This window comes from Antechinus flavipes, chromosome 2 (genome assembly GCF_016432865.1).
Source record: "Antechinus flavipes isolate AdamAnt ecotype Samford, QLD, Australia chromosome 2, AdamAnt_v2, whole genome shotgun sequence".
Classification (NCBI taxonomy): Eukaryota; Metazoa; Chordata; class Mammalia; order Dasyuromorphia; family Dasyuridae; genus Antechinus; species Antechinus flavipes.
The window spans coordinates 501,083,920-501,103,165 of NC_067399.1; the positions used below are offsets into that span (position 1 = coordinate 501,083,920).

The window sequence follows — 19,246 nt, forward strand, 5'->3', positions numbered from 1 at the left end:
TGAAAGCTTCTTGGAGAAAATAGGGCTGGTGCCAGGTCTGGAAAGTTAGGCAAAATCCAGACCAGGAGAGAGAAGGGAATTTTGTTTGCTTTACCGTAACGGTCCTGTGCCCCTACCCCAGTTCCCCCAGGATTTCTAATACTCTAGTTGTCAGTGCTGGGACAGTTACTTTTGCGGGTTGGGTAGTGGTCTTTGACTTTCAAATGACTGGGAGATAATAGGTGCTAATTTTGCTTGCAAAAGCTATGATTGCTTTTCTTTTTAGTAAGGTTTTACTGATTATCTTAAAAAAAAAAAAAAAGTCATCGTCACTTTCCAGTGATCCCACCGATTGCATCGACCCCTATAACAAGTAAAGTCTACATGCGATCCAATCTTCGGCCAGGCCTGAAGATGTATTCATTGCATGTACCGCTCCTGAAGTCTCGCATTTCTGCAGAAAGGTTAAGCACGGTCCCTTTTCCCGGGAGGAGGTAACCAGGGCACTGGGGGAGAGGGCCACCCCAGTAAGCCCCAGGAGTCCCCGCCTCTCGGGCTCCGAGCTGGGATGCCTGCGGGCCCCGCCTCCGCCCTTGGCCTAGGAGCTGCTAGGCTTCTGCAGCTCGCGCCTCGAGCTCTAATGCTCGTGGGCTAGCTCTCCAGGTAGGAGGCACTTTTCTGCGCCCCCTGTCCCTACTCAGTTCGTGGACCAGCCCGGCGCGGCGCCCCTCCTCCCCAGCCTTCCCTTGGATTCTGTCCTGGTTCTGAAGGGAGTCTTTCCCCCTCCCTGAGCCCCAACCTCTACCCACGAATCTGCTTCTCTCCGCCCCGGGCGCAGTCTCGGACCCCCGGCCTCGGTCAGAAGGCGGGCGGAGCCCCGGGACCCAGGGTGCCGCAGCCGCAGCCCGAGGCCGGAGAGGCGAAGCGAGGCGAGGCGGAGCCCAAGGAGGCGAGGCCGGAGGAGGGGACCGGTGAGCAGCCGGGGCCCCATTTCTTCCGTTGGGAGACTAGGGGGAGGGGAACCAAACCCACCGCTTTGGAGAGTTGGGGTACAGGGGACAGGTTAAGGGGATTGAGAAGGGTTGAGAGAGAAAAGGAAAAATGGGGAGGGTTGTGAAGGTGAGGACACGGTAGAGCAGTCTGGGAGTGATATTTGGGGAGGTGCTGAAAAGGTTTAAAAGTAATGGGGGATTGTGGATGGATGGATGGCCTATCTCCTCTCACCTCAACTCCCCTCTTTCCCCCCAGATGAGGAGAAGTTTGTTAAACCTCGGCGGAAATGTGAGGGTTTTTTTTTTTTTTTTGGTGGGGGATGGGAAAGAGTGGTTAAGGTTAGTAAGAAGCAAGATATTTATATTTGGAAGATAGAATTGAGGGAATAAATCGGGGCGGGGGAAGCAAACTAGGCAGTTAGCGTTTGGAGCGGGGGATGGTTTAGGAGAGAGGCTGGAGTTGTGCTGGAAAGGGGATGAAGTGCATTGGTAAATCGGGTAAAAGAATTAAAAGATTAAAGCTGAAAGCAGAGTAGTCAAGAAATGTGTAGTACATGCAGAAACGAGGTAGAAACCAGAAGGAACTGGTGATTCCCGACAGAATTAGTTAAGATAGTTGCTTGGGACGAGAAGTGTTTCCTTAGGGGCTGCTTCTTCAGTCCTCTGTTCAGTTTTTGCTCTGCTGCAGTTCTTCTCTAAGTGAGCATTTATGGGCTGGGTCCTAGGTCAGTTAACCCTCCTTGGACTCATTTTACTATTTTTTGTTTACATGCTAATGGAAGTAATTCTGCAATTCCAAAGGCTGCTATCACAGCAAACACCTGTGTGGACTAGAATGATGCAGCAAAAGCTCTTTGAGAAAATGATGAGTAACACTCTGGGCAACAGGCTTCCTGGGTAGAGCCCTAGTTCTGTTGGAATTTGATGCTTGCTCATGGGCCTGCCTCCTCTAGACCCAGACCCTCCTTTGTCTAGGAGTAAAGTATGACAGCTGCAATTGATCTCTTCTGAAGGAGCATTTATCTTCACCTGCAGCCTCTCTTTTGAAATCTTAATTGTGTAACCTGGCAGCCTCCAAAGGAAGACTGATTTCACTATGAAAGCTCAGTGGAAAGCTTTATATATCAGTATGTGTGTGTATAACATTCTTCTCCCATTTCCCCTTTCATGTAGTGCTTCCCTCTCCCCCAGATCTTCCGAAAAATCTTTGTAAGGTTTTTTTTTGTTTTTTGGTTTTTGGTTTTTGGTTTTTTTTTTTGTTTCTGTCTTAACTTGGAGGAAGGTGGCATGTGAATTCTTTCCAGAAGAAAGAATGGATTTGTGTGCAGTGATATTGTAGTTTTTGTATGAATATGGAAGGTAATCGATTATTTATAGTATAGTGAGATTTGTCAAAAGTCAGGATGTCCATTTTAGCTCAAGTTTTCGAAGTGGCCACTGGAGGAAGAGGGAAGACATAGGAGCTTTGTTTTTTGTAAATTATAATTCGTTTTCAACAGGTCGTGAACAAATGCCTACTGAACAAATGCAAATCCTTTGCCAGGCACTCCATTTCTTTAACTTTTTCAAACTGTTTTTATTTTTCTAAGATAAAAATGAGGGCTCAGAAACATTGCAGATTACTGGCAAAAGCTGGATAGGATTAGTGAGCAGAAAGAAGTTGTCAGTTCATTCTCTGGGAAAAGGTTGTCCATTGATAATTAATTGGCAGTTCTTGATCTCTGCTGCATTTTTAGGGTTTGCTCATCAGTTCCTATTAAATGAGGATTATTTACTTGGCTTCAGAAGCAATTAACTTCAAGCTTAATTGATGCTTACTTGCAACCTTGCTTTTCTTTGTCTACTTATAGACTTTTCTTTTTAGGTTCTGTGAGTCTGGATGTTTGGCCTTGGGATTTGGTTCTAATTCCTACCTAAGTATGGTCTTCTTCTCAGGGACTTTGGTCGGATTCTACATGTGATGTGTCAAAAGAAGAAAACATTATTGGTGGGTAGAAAACTTAGCATGTGGAGTAATCCTCCTCAGCTCAAGGAATCATCTCTTAACAGGTCTGAACCACAATTCAAGGACTGTGGAGATGTGTGCTTCTTATGTTATCCTCTTTCTGTATGGCCTGGACAAAAGAGATGCCAATAGAAGCTGTGCTTAAGGTAATTTAATTTTTTTTTCTTATCAGACACATTGTAATTTTAATAAATGACTGTTTTAGGAAAGCGGTGATACAATTTATTATGATGACTGTGTCTTGTTACAATGAAAGAATCCACTTGGTAAAGTAGATAGAAATAAAAGGCATATCAGTAGTCAAAAGAAAAGAACACACATTTGAATCTACCATGATTATAAGTATTCCTCAATTTAAGGAAAGACTTTTGTTCTCTCCCCACCCTCCCCACCCCCATAACTAGGTGAGAGTCTTTTTCTTTTGTACACATGATATGATAAATGTGGTATTTATATAATGTAGAGCAGGGCTTATTAACTTTTTCCACTCCTGACCCCTTTTCACCTAAGAAATTTTTATGCAATCCTAGGCATATGTATATTAAGTATATTAAATAGGGATATATGTTAAACATTATTGATAATCATAATTTTATTTTAGAACAATTTTCTAGTATAAATGTAATTTATACCATTTATTAAAGAAGAAAGCAAATTTATATACAAATGAGATGGATATGTTTGTTTATTTTTATATAAAGAATTAAATCTTAGTGGAATATTTGATACTTTTTACTGTTGCAAAAGGCCCATGGTTTAAGAAGCTTTGATGTAGAGCATTTCTTTAGAGAGTTACAAAGTTTTTCTGGAAGCTCCCTTGAATTTAAGCAAAAATGTAACCAAAAAAGGCTTTTTTGGTTTTGTTTTGTTTTGAATCCTCTACTTCAGACTGCAGATTCTAAATGCAGTATAGTTACCCACAAGCTTTGGTAATCCTGCAGAGGTCAACATTTCCTTCCACACTGAATGAAAAGAATTTAGTGTTTCTTTAATAGCTAGAGGAGGTCTCAAGTCCTGATTTCCCAATCTCAGAGGTAAACAAAAGCAACAACAAAAAAATAATTTATTAAGTTCATGCTGGAAATGAATTCTTTTCAAAATCATGGCTAGGTTAGAATGTGTTGGAACAAACACAAGGTAAATATAGTTATCTGAGAAGAACTGAAGAAAACTTTTTAGATAGTAGCCTATTGTTAAGTCTACTTAAATTTAAAGTAGATATGTTAATAATTAAGGAGTCATCAAAGTTTTATCACCCTCAGGTACCTACTAATACAAAACATTAATATTGTAGATTAATAATAATGGTATTAATGATAGATTTCTTTTATATAATACTTTAAGTTTTGCAAAGTGCTTTACAGATATTATTTTGTCCTCATAGCAAAGATGGATACTGTTAATACTCTCATTTTACAGATGGGGAAACTGAATTAGACAACAGTTAAATTACTTATCCAGAGTCACTCAGATAGTAAATGTCTGAGGTCAGATTTGAACTTGGGTGCTCTATTCACTGAGCCATTTAGCTGCTTCCAAACATTTCTTGATTCAAATCAGAATTAATGAGGGTAACTCCAATTCATTTTTTTTTTTTAAAGCAGGGGGACTTAGCCAAGTTGTGCAGATTAATCATCCTTACTATGGATTTTATTTATTTATTTATTTACCATACTATTGTGCAGTTTAAATGTACCAGTATGTAGCTATTAATTGCTTGCCAACCATAAATTATGATTTCTTTATTTTTGCTATTTTGAGTTTCCATCTCTGCCAAAGTGTATTGTCTGTATAAGTTGCAAAACTATAATATGATTGTGAAGAGTATTGATCACTGACAAACACTGAACAATGGAGCAAGGTGTTCTGTTAAGTTGATTGTTGTCCTTGGTACTCAAAGAAGACCAAAATGATATCACTCGGATGGGGTCAAGGTACAGTATGTCCAACTGTGGCTGCTTAGACCAATATAAGCTTGGAAGGCTCTACCACAGGATGAGCTCAAATAGTTCATATGAATATTTGGAGTGGAAATGTCCCTAAATTTACACATTGCTGTCTGTTAGGATAGGCTACATTTGGCAAAAAACCTGGTCCTTTATTTCTCTGAGAAAAGAGAGTCCATCCATGGTTTTTTATCAACAATAAGATGATTCAGGCCAGTTCTAATGATCTTGTTATGAAGAGAGCCATCTATACCCAGAGGACTGTGGAAACCGAGGATGGATCACAACATAGCATTTGCATTCTTTTTATTGTTGATTGTTTGCATTTTATTTTCTTCCTCATTTTTTTCCTTTTTGATTTGATTTTTCTTGTGCAGCAAGATAATTGTATAAATATGTATGTATATATTGGATTACTTTGCCATCTAGGGGAGGGGTTAGGGGGAAGAGGGGGGAAATTGGAAGACAAGGTTTTGCAAAAGTTAATGTTGAAAAAAGATCCATACAAGAAGTTTGGCAATTGTCAATGCTGTAAAGTTACCCATACATATAATCTGTAAATAAAAGGCTATTAAAATAAAATAAAAAAGAAAAGAAAAATTATCCATGCATATGTTTTGAAAATAAAACGCTTTAATTAAAAAAAAAAGAATCAAACAAAAAAAAGAAAAGAAAAGAGAGTCCATCCATGAGGATTTTATTTCCTTCTCCTTAGCTCACAATCCCTGCTCATGTTTTCTTAGTTTTTCCTCCATTCTCTGAAAGATGGTGGCTTTCTTGTTGAAACCAATCTCTCTTCTTGTGCTTTTGATCTCCAGTCTCTTCCTGGAATTTGTTCCCTTTGTCATTCCCTGTCCTTTTTTTTTTTTTTTTTTTTTTTTTTTTAATCTTTCTATACATGGCTCCTTTCTCATGCCTTAAAACTTGGCTCATAATTTAAATGACCTTCACTTGATTCTGCTGTGCCTTTGAATGTTTCCTATATCTCTTTCTTTCTCCATCAAATTCCTGGAAAGGGGTCACTTAATTACCTCCATTTCCTTACCTACCATTCAGTTGTCAATCCCTTTACAAACCTATCATTCTAATTTCTTAAAGATGACCAACAATTTCTTACCTGCCAAATCCATTGATCTTTTTTCAGCCTCATTCTTCTTGGCCTCTTGAAAGCTCTGCTTCTCTCTACTATGATAGTCTTGGTTTCCTCTCATTGTTTTTGAACAGATGTGTAATTTCATTGGCACAAGGAGCTTCAGGTAAGGGATTTTCCCTGATACAACTGCTTTTCACCTTTGCAGCTATAGAGCTGTCTAGGGTACTGAAAGATTAAATGTCTCATCCAAGGTCATATAACTAATATGAATCAGAATCCAGGTTTTCCTTATGCATATGACTCCCATGAAGGATCATATAATTGAATGTGGGGGTCATGAAAAATTTGACAACAATAAAAGGTATCGAATATTTTACAAATATTTAATTATATAAAAATAAATACATATGTCCATCTCATTAGTATGCAAATTTGCTTTCATCTTTAATAAATGACAAAATTATAAACACATATATGCACCAAATAATTATTTTAAAACAAATTTCTGATTTATTGTCAGTAAATGTTTGATTTGTATGTCTTATTTTACATATCTATATACGCAGTCACATAAACATTTCTTGGATATAAAAGGATTGCAAGTGGAAAAAGTTTAAAAAGCCCTAGACCATACTTCTTCAGCTCTTCTGATCATTCCTCAGTATTCTTTGGATGGAACATTATCCTCCTCTTCACTAAATATGTGCAACTCTTAAAGCTCTTTATCATCTAGTCTTCTTTCTAGATATCCTTTAGTCTTTTCTCCTGTGATCTCATCTGCTTCCATGATTATAGATCATGACTCCCCAAATTATCTCTTTCTTTCCTGGAATCTCACCTGCATGCTGGATGTTTCCATCTAAATGTCCTGTAAGTATCTCAGATGATGACAGAGCAGATATTTGGAACTGGAAGGCATCTTAGAAATCATTTAAGTTTTAGCCCCTTCATTTTACACATGAAGAAACTGAGATTTAGATGTTATATGATTTGCTTAAGATAGTAAGTTATAGAGTTTAGATTTGAGATCCTCTGATTGTACTGATGAGGGGAGCCCCGAAACTCTTTCTCTTTCTCTTTCTCTGACTTTGGGAATGAGCCATGAGATAGAACACTTGAGAAACTCCTTCAAGGAGAAATTCTCCTTGAACCCTGCCTCTGTGAGACCCGAAGATAAACCAAGGGAACCAAGATAAAGTGATTTATCTTGATAGGACTAGTTGAAGTAATCTCATTTAGCTGGAGATCTAGATTTCTATTCTATTGTTAGCTCAAAACTACTCCCAGTAAGTGGTCTCATCTAGGCCTGGGGACAGTGACAACATTGAAGGAATCCCATTGTCTTGAAACTTCTGTCACAGATTTTCTTATAAAAACAGCAATTTTCAAATCATTTCTTTGCAGAGGATCTAATATACCATGCCAAGGAAACTCTCTCTCCCTGGCATAGCTGCAACCCTCTGCCCACTGAAATGATATTCTCTTTCAGCATTACCCTCTCTTTATCTCACCTATTTCCTTCACAAGACTTTATACCTCTCTGTTGGAATTTCTGTACTAGAAACTTTACTTCTCTGTCAGGACCTTGCCACTAAGGAATTCAGTCTTTCTATTCATGCATAGCAAAGGCTGACTTCCCAATGCCAGTAATAAACTTCTTTTACCAATTAGGTTTTCAGGTTCATAAATTCCTTTATGAAGGACCTTTGCACCATCAGAAGGGGGTTCCCATATGCCAAATTTCAAGGGAATTTAGGGAGCCAAACCTCTTCATTTGGTTCCCTGAACCCCAAACCTGCCACTAACCTCATCATTTAACTCCTTGACCACTAGGAACCCAAATATCATCATTTCCATATCTTTTCTGCCAAACTCTTCTTCCTAGCTTTTATTTTATGAAGAGTTATCATCATCTTAGATACTCAGGTTTAATATCTTGGGTTATGCTTGACTTTTCTCTCTGTAGCTCCCATATTCAATCAGTTTCCAAGTCTTGCCATTCTTTTTCTACATCTCTTGCACCTAGATTCTGCAAACTTATTAGTCTCAACTCTAGCCTAGACCTTTACTATCTCTTGCCTGCATAATTGCAGTAGTCTTACAGTGGTTTTTTTTCCTGCCTATAGTCATTCCCCTGTCTAGCCCATTCTCTACACAGTTGCCAAATTGACATCACCCAATTAGATCTATGTCACCACCCTACTCAAAAGCTTCTGTAGTTTTGTTGCATCTAGGATAAAATACAAACTCCTCAGACTAGCATTTGAAGTCCTTGTGATATTATTCCCATCTACATTCTCCTTTTCATTTACTATTCTTTTCTTTCTTTTTTTCTCTAATCCCATAAGAATGGATTACTAATTGTTCTTCACACCATGACATCCTTTCTCTCACCTTTGCAGTAATGATTACTGGTGTGGAGGAACTTAATCGTTTGTCACCTTCAACTCTTAGAATCCTTAGCTTCTTTTAGCGCTTGACTCTAGTGCATTCTCCCATATAAAACTTTTTGTGTTCTCCCTAGTTATACTGCTGCACCCTCTCATCTTTGAAATTGCTTTGTATAAGTTTTGGTTTTTTGGTTTCTAGTACACATTATATTTTCCAGAAAAATGTAAACTCCTTAAGGGAAAAGAATGTTGCTTTTTAATTTTTTTTAATCTTTGCACATTCAGCTCCATTCTTAGCATTTAGTTCATAATAAATGCTGGTTGAATTGATTTGTTCTGAAGTAGTTAAAAGTCTAAATTGTGAAGAGAGAATCTATACAAAGGTAAATAACTTTTCAGTAAAGCATAAATACTAAATGAGTGTGATAGCCTCTGGGGAGAAACTTTTGAAAATGCTGCTTATTCTGTTTTAGGGGATGGAAAGATAAGGAATTTAAAACTTGAAGCCAATCATTGTCCTGTGATTTGTGGATTCAGTTTAAATATTGTTCCCTTCCAAATGCCACTCCTTTTTCAAACAGTTCTTTTTTAGGTACTCTAGTCCTCCCGGGGAGTTGGAGAAGGGGTGGATGGAATTTGTTGTAGCCACAATCTGAAACCTTAAAAACTTTGAAGGATGAAGTAAATTGTAATAGGTTTGTGTTTCTGGAAACTTAGGAAAATTCCAAATGATAGCTCCTTGAAACAAAATATGATTGATGAGCTAGGATGGAGTGTTTGATAAAAAGCCAAGCCCATCCTAACTGAAGGGATTTGAAGCTGAACCCGAAAGGGAAAAGAAAAGAATAGTATTTTTGGGCCAAGACTAACAGCCACTGCTCTGAATCCACATATCCTCCTGTAGCCTCTATGGAATTCTCCTTAATAGGTCTGAAGGAATCTGGTGAAGTCCAGAGGGCAGATAATCTTGCTTGCTGAGCCTGAGCTGGCTTCAAGGCTGAGCAATTTCTAGTTGTCAGAAAAGTCCATTGGAAGTGTTGGCAATGTGCCTAGTCTATCTGCAAAATAAGATAAATTAATCTTAGAAATTAAAGGTCTATTTGGCTTTATTGTTTGAATGCTTCAGTTTGCATGGTGAACTACCCTTGATGGAACTTCAATCCAGGTTTCAGATCTCAAACTAGATTGTTTTTATTTTTATTTTATTTTATTTTTTGCTTATTTTGCTGAGGCAATTGAGGTTAAATGACTTGCCCAGGGTCACACAGCTAGGAAGTGTTAAATGTCTGAGGTCAGAGTTGAACTCAGGTCCTCCTGACTTCAGGGCTGGTGCTCTGTCCACTGCACCATCTAGCTGCCCCTAGATTAGTTTTAGAGAGTTGCATGAAGTAGCTAAAAGATAAGTGACTTGCAGAATCATATAGTTAGTAAATGTAGAGAGGAGATTTAAATCTAGGTTTTTCCAATTCCAAACTATTATAACCTACTTCATCCTTCAAAGTTTTTGAGGCTCCAGACTATGGCTACAACCAATTCCACATACTCCTTCTTCAACTCTCTGGGAGGGCTAATGTTCCTAATAAAGAAGTTTGAAAAAGGAGTGGCAGTTAGAAGGGAACATTAGTTAAACTGAATCTGCAAAACACAGGACAATGATTGGTTTCAAGTTTTAAATTCCTGATTTCAAATTTCTTAACCAAAGGTTTTTGAACTTAAAAAAAAATGCTTTGATAACTATATTTAAATGTAATTAATTTCTTTTATAATTAGCATATTGTATTTTATGCATTGAAAAATATGATTCTCAGAATAGTTTTATTGGCTTCCCCATAATACACAGAGGTTAAGAACCCCAGCTCTGGAGTGTGGCATTTTATAGAAAACGACTATACGTCCTGTCTTACAGGGGTTTGTTAAATATTGATCACCTGATATTAGAGGCATCTTAAATTTTTTTTTTTAAATCTGCATAGGTCTGTTAAACCATGCAGCCAGATGGCCAGGGGATGGAGCCCTGGACTTGGAGTAAGAAAGACTTGAGTTTAAATCTTGTTGCAGACTAGCTGCATGACCCTAGTTAAGTCCACTTACCCTCCCTAAGCCTCAATTTATCCATCAAATGGGAATAAAATAGCACTCAGCTCATAGGGTTAAATGAAATCATATGTGTAAAGTGCTTGGTAAATATTAAAAAGCAATATTCATGTTAATTCATTTTCAGTCATGTTGTAACCCTGGCTGGGGTTTTCTTGACAGAGATGCCAGAGTGGTTTGTCATTTCCTTCTCCAGCTTAAGTTACAGGTGGGAAATTGAGCCAAAGAAGATGAAGTGACTTGCTCAGGGTCACATAGCCAATAAGTATCTGAGGCCAAATTCCAACTCAGGAAGATGAGTCCAAGAGAGCCAGGCCTGGTGCTCCATCCACTGCTCTGCTTAGCTGTTCCAAATATACATGTTGTTATTAATATTATTGTTTATTATATATTAATATTAATAAAAGTTATTTTTTTAAATAATGAAAGACTGGTATTTGTTTTCTTTTTTCTAGGCTCTTTGGTATAATCCTGATCAGCTTCTTCCAAAGAAGTTGAAACGTTGAATCATCTATAGGAGAATGCTTACAACTGCTCAGTGGATTCACTTAGAGGTATGGCAAACCAGATTCTCACAGGTGATGGATGAAATTGTTCATTCATGACAATGATAAAGCCACCTTTGGAGATCTATGTGATTTCTGTTGAAATACAGAAGAGCTACATTAAGTTATTATACATATTGCTTTTTTGTCTGAATTAGCCCTGCTTTTATAAATAGATCCACTTACTAGTTTAATCAAAATAGATTAAATGCCTCTATATGCAGTGCCTTTGACAAGGTACTTGAACTCTGCTTTGGCTTCTTAGATTTAGAAAGTTGTTTCTGAATGACATTTCCCAAAAGGAATCCTTAGTAAGGGCTGATTATGCTGCTTTTACTATTATTTGTCATTATTTAATAATTTTAGGTACTCCTTTTGATGAAGTTGTTCACAGAATATAAAACGTTTTGTTTCTCTAGAGGAATATTTAGGAAAATTTGGATAGAAATGTCTGATCTTTTTTCTCTGTAGCTCTTATAAATATAATCAACTTTCTTGTATTGCTCCCTAACAATTATCAAAGGAGAATATTCACTGGGCTAAAAAATTTGATTCAGTCTAAAAAAACAAAACAAAAAACCCAGTAGCAAACAGTGTCTAGTTTTGAGCATATGGGTGTTTATATTAGTAGTTAACTTTTTTTCCCCTGTGAAATGAGGCTAATCAACTAAAGGTGACTTTTATATCCTCTTAGGTGCATTAGGGTAAGAATGGGAGACTCCAGGGAATTTTGCCCTCACCTTGATTCTATAGGTGAGGTCACCAAAGAGGACTTACTACTGAAATCCAAGGTAAGATGTCACACTTTTATAGGAGATGGGGTCTGGTTATTGGACTTGCTCTTGGAGTCCAGAAATGACCTGTATCAGTGGAAGGGTTCGACTATATACAAAGACCTCCTGATGCCAATTTCTTGTGTCCTCATCCTCCTTCCATCTTTTTGAACATATTGACATCCTGTTAGGAGGCTGTTTTCCTGGTGATGTATTCTAATGGCCAACCATGATGAGTTGGATCAGTTTGATTTTAATTTAGCTAATGGTAATGCTCTCAAGCCATTGGCATTTGGAAATAATATATAAATACTAATACAAAGGAATACTCATTGGGGATTTGGTAAATTCATTTAAAATGAGAAGATTAAGGCATCATTGGGCAAAATACTTCATATATTTGCTGTTGCCCAGAAAGGGCTGGTTGGTCCTTTTATCCTTCTTTCGTACAACCCTTGTTAGAATGTGGCATGAGATGAAAGCACCCTAATCTCTTTCCAAGTGAATTATTTTTCTGAGTATTAAAAGAACAGTTGTGAGTGCCACATTTTAAAGGCCATATAAATTAGTTTATGTCCAAAAGAGTACAAAGCCTTTGAAAGCCATGTTACATGAGGGACCAAAGTAATGAACTTCCATTTTTGGAAACACCTAAGCAAAGACCTAATCCCAGAATCTTTGTAAATGGAATTCTCAGTGTGGGACTTGGGATTCAGGGTCTTTGGGTCCTTTTCATCTCTTAAGAGTTTATGATTTGGAGCAGCTAAGATGGCATCTATCGATTGATAGAGTACTGGCCCTGGAGTCAGGAGAATGTAAGTTCAAATCTGGCCCTTTTTCTGGTGATCTGTACATCTCTAGAACTTCTCTGTTTACTTTCAAGAGTGTCATGAAATTCTTGAAACAAAATTAACTTTAAATAATAAAATACTTAGAGGAGAAAAGTATGGCATAAAATCAAACAAGGTATAAAACACATTGAAATTCCAAAGCTGTTGAAAATCACGGGTGTTTATGTTCGCTCTCTCTATAGCATGAATTGCACCCAAAACAGGATGTTTTTATAATTTACCTTCAAGAACAGACTTAATAAATATCCCTTTAATCAGTGATTACCAATTTAGTGACTGTTTTCTAACAGTAGCCTTTTAAATCTCAGGGCTTTTTTCTAGATGTTTTCTTAGATTTTTGTTTTACGTGTCTTATATTCTTTTAAAACTAACCAAACAAAAAATAGCTCTTGAGTCTTGTGACAGAAGCCTGTATAACCTCTGGGTGCGATTTGGAATTTCTCTCAGAATTAATGAGGTATGCAGTGGAGATGGAAATTTAGGCTGGGAACTCTGCCACCTGTATTGTTTTTGTTTCTGTTACTACTATTAGACTTTGAATTGATCACCTTGCCCTCTTTGAATCTCTCACTATCTTCACTTTTAAAATGAAGGCATTGTGTGCATTATCTTATGTTTTTGCTTTAAGGCTATACAGCAGTGGTATCAAACTCAAATAGAAACGGGGGCCACTAAACAAGTAGGTAAGGATCCCTGCCCACTACATATTGACTGAGAAAAACAACCATATTGTTCTATTGTATTTTTACATATTTTGCTAACTATTTCCCAATTACATTTTTATCTGGGACAGCCTGAGCTTTCCATGTAACACCTCTGCTTATAAGCAGTCTCTAATAATTGGATCACATAGACAGCCAAATTCCACCATCATTAGCTTCTGGAGACAAGTAATAAGGCATCCAGTTTTATATTAGAACTGTTTGCCCCTCTGTCAAAATTAAAGCCTTTGTGTTTTTATTTATCTATGGCTTGTTCTTTTTTAGATTTGTTTAATCAAGTCCTGCCCCTGGGGACTTCCCATTTGGCAGAGGATACCTGGTCATTACCTATGGCTTCTTTTTAATGCAGATTCCTTAGTCTTGTTTCAACAGTTGACCATTGGCCATTTTGGGGCACCTAAGTGATAAAATGGATAAAATAGGCTTCCACCTTTGGAAAACTTGAACTCAAATGTAGCTTCAGATATATCCTAGTTGTATGACTATGACAAATCACTCTATCTCTTTTTTCCTCAGTTTCCTGCACTATAAAATGGGGAAAACAGCATCTGCCTCCCAGGGTTTTTGTGAGAATCAAAAGAGATAATTAGCACCTAGCAGAGTGTCTGGCACATAGTAGACTTTGTATAAATGCTGATTGCCATGATTATTTGAACTGGGTGTCTCCTATGCAGTATGTCCCAAACTGAACTTGTTCTTTTTTTTCCCAAAACACTATGTCCTTCTCAGCTTCCCTGTTACTGGGGAGGACACTACCATCCTCTCAGCCCCCCAGGCCAAACACCTCAGTATCATTTTTGCCTTTTCACTCAGACTCAACTCCCATATCCAAACTTGTCATTGCTGCCTTCCCAGCATTGCTTGGTGACCTCATCAGAGACCTGTGACTAAATTACTTTCTCTCTCTCCTGGTGATTCTCAAATCTGCTTACCCAGCCCTAAGGTCTCTTATCTCTTAACTGCCTGTTGGCCATCTCAAACTAGATGTGACATCTTAAACTCATCAAGTCCAGAACTGCACTCATTTTATTCAACTCCCACTTCCTCTGCTAAACTCTGCTATTATTGTCAAGAGCAACACTATCCTTCAGTCACCAGGTGCGCAGCCTAGGCTTTCTCCCCAGCTCTTCACACTCAACCCCACAGATCCAATCTGGGTCCCCAACTATAGTTTTTACCTTCATTCCCTCTCCCTTCTGACAATGTCACCCTCTATTACAGGCTCTTATTACCTCATGCCTGGATTATTGCTATGGTTTGGTGGCAGGTCTCTCTGCCTCAAGTCTCTCCCCAGTCCATTATATTCTACACTAAGTGACCAAAGAAGTTTTCCTAATACATGGGTCTCTCCATTGCATATTTAACTCTAGTGGTTCCCTGTTAATTTCCTCCATGATCAAACCCCACATTCTCTGTTTATCATTTAGAGTACTTAATCTGTCCAGCATTTACTTTCTGGACTGCTTATACTTTCTCTCCTCCATGTATGCCATTATTCAATGATACTGGTCTTTTTGCCAGTCCTTGCACATAACACTTGATTTCATAATTCCCTGTTTTTTTAACTGGCTGTCTTCCACATCTGGAATTTTCACCATTAAAAACTTTGCTCAAATCTTGCTTTCAGGAGATGTTTCTTATTCCCTTTACCTTTCCTTTAGTGCTAATGCCTTCCACTTATATTACATTTATAATGGGAGTAAGTGTGTGTGTGTGGACATAAACACACACATATCTATGTAGTACATAGTTGCTTGTGTCTTATATCTCCCTTGAGAATCTGAATTCCCTGAGGCCAGGAACCAGGTTTGTACCTTTCTTTGTATCCCTAGTGCTGATACAAAGCAAGTACTTGATAAATGCTTGTTGACTAACTGATCAGTATGGAATAATCAGAATATGGGATGTCCAAACAGGGTTTCAGCCTGATCCCAGGGATTATGCGATTAACCAATTGAAAGTTGACAATATACATTACATTCTGCCATCTATTACAGGCTTTAATACCTTGATATCTACCCTCTCCTCCTGAAACTTCTCCCACTCCTTTTCTGCAGACCCCTTCTGCACCAGTCTTAGACTCCTCTGAGGTAGTCTTAGTCTAATTATTACCAAGTACACTACCATCACCTCAGCTCAGATTTTCATCACCTTTTCCCTGAACTATATTGCCTTGTCTCCTAATTGGTCTTCCATCCTCAAATCTCTTCCACACTTCAATCAATCCTTCCATATAGCCAGCAAAATTATTTTCCTAAAGCTCAGATGTAATCATATCATTTATTTACTCAATAAATTTCATGGGCTTCTTATTGACTCTAAGGTCCAATATTAATCTTTGTTTAATTTTTTTATCAAATTTTATTTTTGCATAAGTTTTATAATATACAAAATTATTAGTATAATAATACACATACATAATACATAAAAAGTAGATATATGCATATAAAGAGTATGTGTTTAAATGGTTTTTAATGTTAGGGATTCATGATCATAATAGTTTGGAGACCATTGGTAAAAAGCACAAGACTGAGATGTTGATGCTTGGGGTGATTAGAAGGGCATCATAGTGGAAAGAGTCTTTCCTAGAACATGAAGAAGCCTGGCTCTAGGTCTGTTTTTGCCACTGACTGAATTAGGTTGCTTCCTTTCTCTGGACCCAAGTTTCCTTCTCTATGAAATGAAGAAATGGTTTTCAAAGTCCCTTACAGCTCTTACATTCTGTGTTCTGTGGCCCAGTTCTCCACTGGCTCTGGAGGATGGATTTGTTGGCTGGGACCTCTACATAGTTCCTCCTCTCAGGATGTCAGGTCTGAAGTCACAGGTCACCCTTGGAACTGCAGGTAGTAGGACTGCAGAACTGTGTATAATCTGAGTACCAGGGTGCCAGTGGGAAAGCCCAGAGCTTATATATTGGCAAGTCTGAGGATTTCATCTGGCTGAGATTTGTAGACATTTAAAATGGGAAATTGAATATTTTTTGCTAGAGGAGAACAACAGAAGTGATTCCACCTCATAGACTTGTACTGACTGACTTACCCAAATACTTGATGATTTCTGGGTCAGTCATAGACGTAAGCAAAAGCTCTGAGGGACTCCTGCAACTTCTTAAAAGAGATTCTTTTTCTTTTGCATGAAAAAGGGAACTTGCCAGTCCTGTGGAGCAGGAGGACCGAACCTCTGGGCCTGTCTCCAGGTAAAACAACTCAGGGTTTTTCACAGGCTAGTGATGTTTACAAGTTAGGTAGTCTATCTCCCTAAAGCCTTTAAATAGAAAATAGGTTCTATCAGTTCAGATGTAGTTCTAAAAAACCAAATCAAGAGGGCACCAGAGGCAAAGAAATTCAGGGCACATGATGTTACTTATTCATATCTCTTCACATAAAGATGGGAAGCTCATGAGAGAGGGCTACACCCTGTTATATTCTAGCCAGTCACCCAAATGACAGGCTCTGACTGTGCACATGCCATACTAGTTCTGTGAAAAGTATGGAAAATAATAAGAAATGAAACTGTAATTCATTGAGGAGGCAAGACAACCCTTCAAAAAGTGAAGGAGAGTGTGATTAAGTGCCAACCAAGAGGTAAAGATGAATGGCACAGGAGTACTGTGAAAAGTTAAACCAGTCTTTGAATTGGGGTGATGGGAGAAAGCTTTATGTCACAAATGGGATTATATTGGACCTTTGAAGTAGCCATATTATTTGGAGGAATTAGGGAAGATATTCTAGGTATGGGGAATGGCATAAACTCAGGCAGATTACAAATCACAAATCTTCAGAAAAAGACATTCTCTACTCTCTCATGACAAACAAGAAGTAGAACAGGGAATGAGAAAACTCTTTTAATGGAGATAAGATGGTTAGAAGAAAAGATCTGTTATGAGACCATAGCAGGGTCATCTCCCCTTACGCATAGCATAGCATTGAAAATCCTTTTTAATTGCAAGGGAAGAAGAGTTGTTGGTCATGAAAGGGTCTTAAAGGGCCCAAAGCTGATCTTTCTGTAGAATCCCAGGCATGTACCCTTCATTTTCTGAGATGATAAATATTCCCAATTTTAGTTTACTTTTAGAATTTGAAGTCAAAAAAATCCCAGCAATGTCCAATTCAGCGTTGTATCAAGAGTTTGGAAGAAGTATAATAATAATCTAGATGCTAAATAGTAATTTAGGATGCAGTTATTTTTTTGGTCTTGATTTCCTAAGCTGCTTAGCATTTGCTTCTACTAACTCATTTCCTTTTCTGTTCTCCTAGGTTGCTTGCCCTTATGTTGGATGTGGAGAATCTTTTGCTGACCATAGCACTATTCATGCACAGGTAAACCTTTCCCTTCAGGCCCCTCTAACTGGGTGGAAGAGGAAAGAGAACAGTCCTTACTTACTAGGTTGTCCAAAGAGTTTACCAAATTTTATTAGCAGTTACACAGAGCCGGACTATGGCAGGAGTCCATGTAGCCAGAAGGCCTTCAAGCTCATAACCTTATATGACTATTCAGCTACTCCTTTCACTTTCTAGGCCAAAAAGCACAATCTGACTGTGAATCTCACCACTTTCCGTGTATGGTGTTACGCTTGTGAAAAGGAAGTCTTCTTGGATCAGAGGTTGGCAGCACCCACACCAGCTCCACCATCCAAGTTCTCAGAGCAGGTAGGTCTTAACACTATTCAATCTGCAGATACTTCTCTAGTACCTCCTATGTACTAGGTATTTCAACTAGCCCCAACATTACTGTTTTTAAAAAAAAAAAAGTTGGCTTTTTTCAGCCCAAAGGGCACTGTAATGCTTTAGACAAAACATAGCACTAAACACTGAGGAAATTTAAATTGGATTCTTGTGAGTATACATGTGATTTTGGGCATGTCATTTCTTTTGGATCTGAATTCCCTTTCTGACATAGAATAAACACTTCCTGTCCTCAGCTTTCCTAGAATATCTGAGCTTTTTGGAGAAGAGCACTGTTGAAAAACAAAGTAATGTTGCTAAGCAAACTTTTTCATCTCTTTCCTAGTGAGTGCTTTTATATTTAAGGCTTTTGCCTCAGTATGTGTATATGTATGTATACACATATGTATACATATCTATTATATATAGATACACACATATCTGTAGCTTTCTCAAGTGAAGTTTATATATTGCTCTTTTCTTCTGGGTCTTTCATATAGGAAACTCCTTTGCCTTCTCACTCTTTGAAGGCTGTCCCTATTGCAGTAGCCGATGAAGGGGAATCTGAGTCTGAGGATGATGACTTGAAACCTCGAGGTAATAGCCCACTTTAAAGAGCTAAGCTGTCTACTTTGAGTCTGGAGCATGTATATAACCACATGCATATGTGGTTTCAAAATTCTCATGTACCTCTTTCATTCCTTTCCTGCTTCTGTAGGCCTGACTGGTTTGAAAAACCTTGGGAATTCTTGCTACATGAATGCAGCCCTCCAGGCACTCTCCAACTGGTAAGTAATCAGGACACCTGGGGAGATAATAGGAGATTAAGGAACCTAAGGCTCCTCCAAGACACAGTAAAAAGAAACAAAGCACTCTGTAAAGAGATATATCAACAGGGGCGTAGCCAGAGGACTCCTTTGGGAGGAAATATAAATTTCATGGAGTTCAGATCTGAAAGAATTAGAATGGCAATAGAACCAATTGGGAAGAGACTGCAATGTTTGGTTTGTCATTAAGAGTCCTTTTGGCTATCTTCCCCAGGGCTTTAGAGCTTCGTCATGCTGGCATCAGCAGGCCCTGCTCTGGGTAGGACTTCTGACTCAGGACAGGTTGATCTCTTATAAATAAATATCCTCAACTTCCCATTCCTCTTCAGTCCACATATTTTAATAATTTGCAGAATCTTGTCAGT

The 19,246-nt window shown here is 38.2% G+C and overlaps 1 protein-coding gene across 5 annotated transcripts in view; it reads left to right on the plus strand.

The window, feature by feature from the left end:
* Positions 1-19,246, plus strand: part of USP20 (ubiquitin specific peptidase 20) — a 48,608-nt gene that overhangs the window by 3,775 nt on the left and 25,587 nt on the right. For 3 of the 5 annotated variants that reach the window (XM_051980179.1, XM_051980181.1, XM_051980177.1), the window contains 8 exons: positions 3,021-3,122; positions 10,955-11,053; positions 11,739-11,835; positions 16,533-16,586; positions 17,647-17,709; positions 17,908-18,039; positions 18,555-18,651; positions 18,773-18,842. In XM_051980179.1, coding sequence (XP_051836139.1) covers positions 11,755-11,835; positions 16,533-16,586; positions 17,647-17,709; positions 17,908-18,039; positions 18,555-18,651; positions 18,773-18,842 — 497 coding nt within the window. In that variant the 5' untranslated portion in view covers positions 3,021-3,122; positions 10,955-11,053; positions 11,739-11,754. Of the gene's footprint in view, positions 1-568; positions 951-3,020; positions 3,123-10,954; positions 11,054-11,738; positions 11,836-16,532; positions 16,587-17,646; positions 17,710-17,907; positions 18,040-18,554; positions 18,652-18,772; positions 18,843-19,246 lie in introns of those variants that run through there. The other 2 variants (XM_051980178.1, XM_051980180.1) reach the window with 2 other exon arrangements.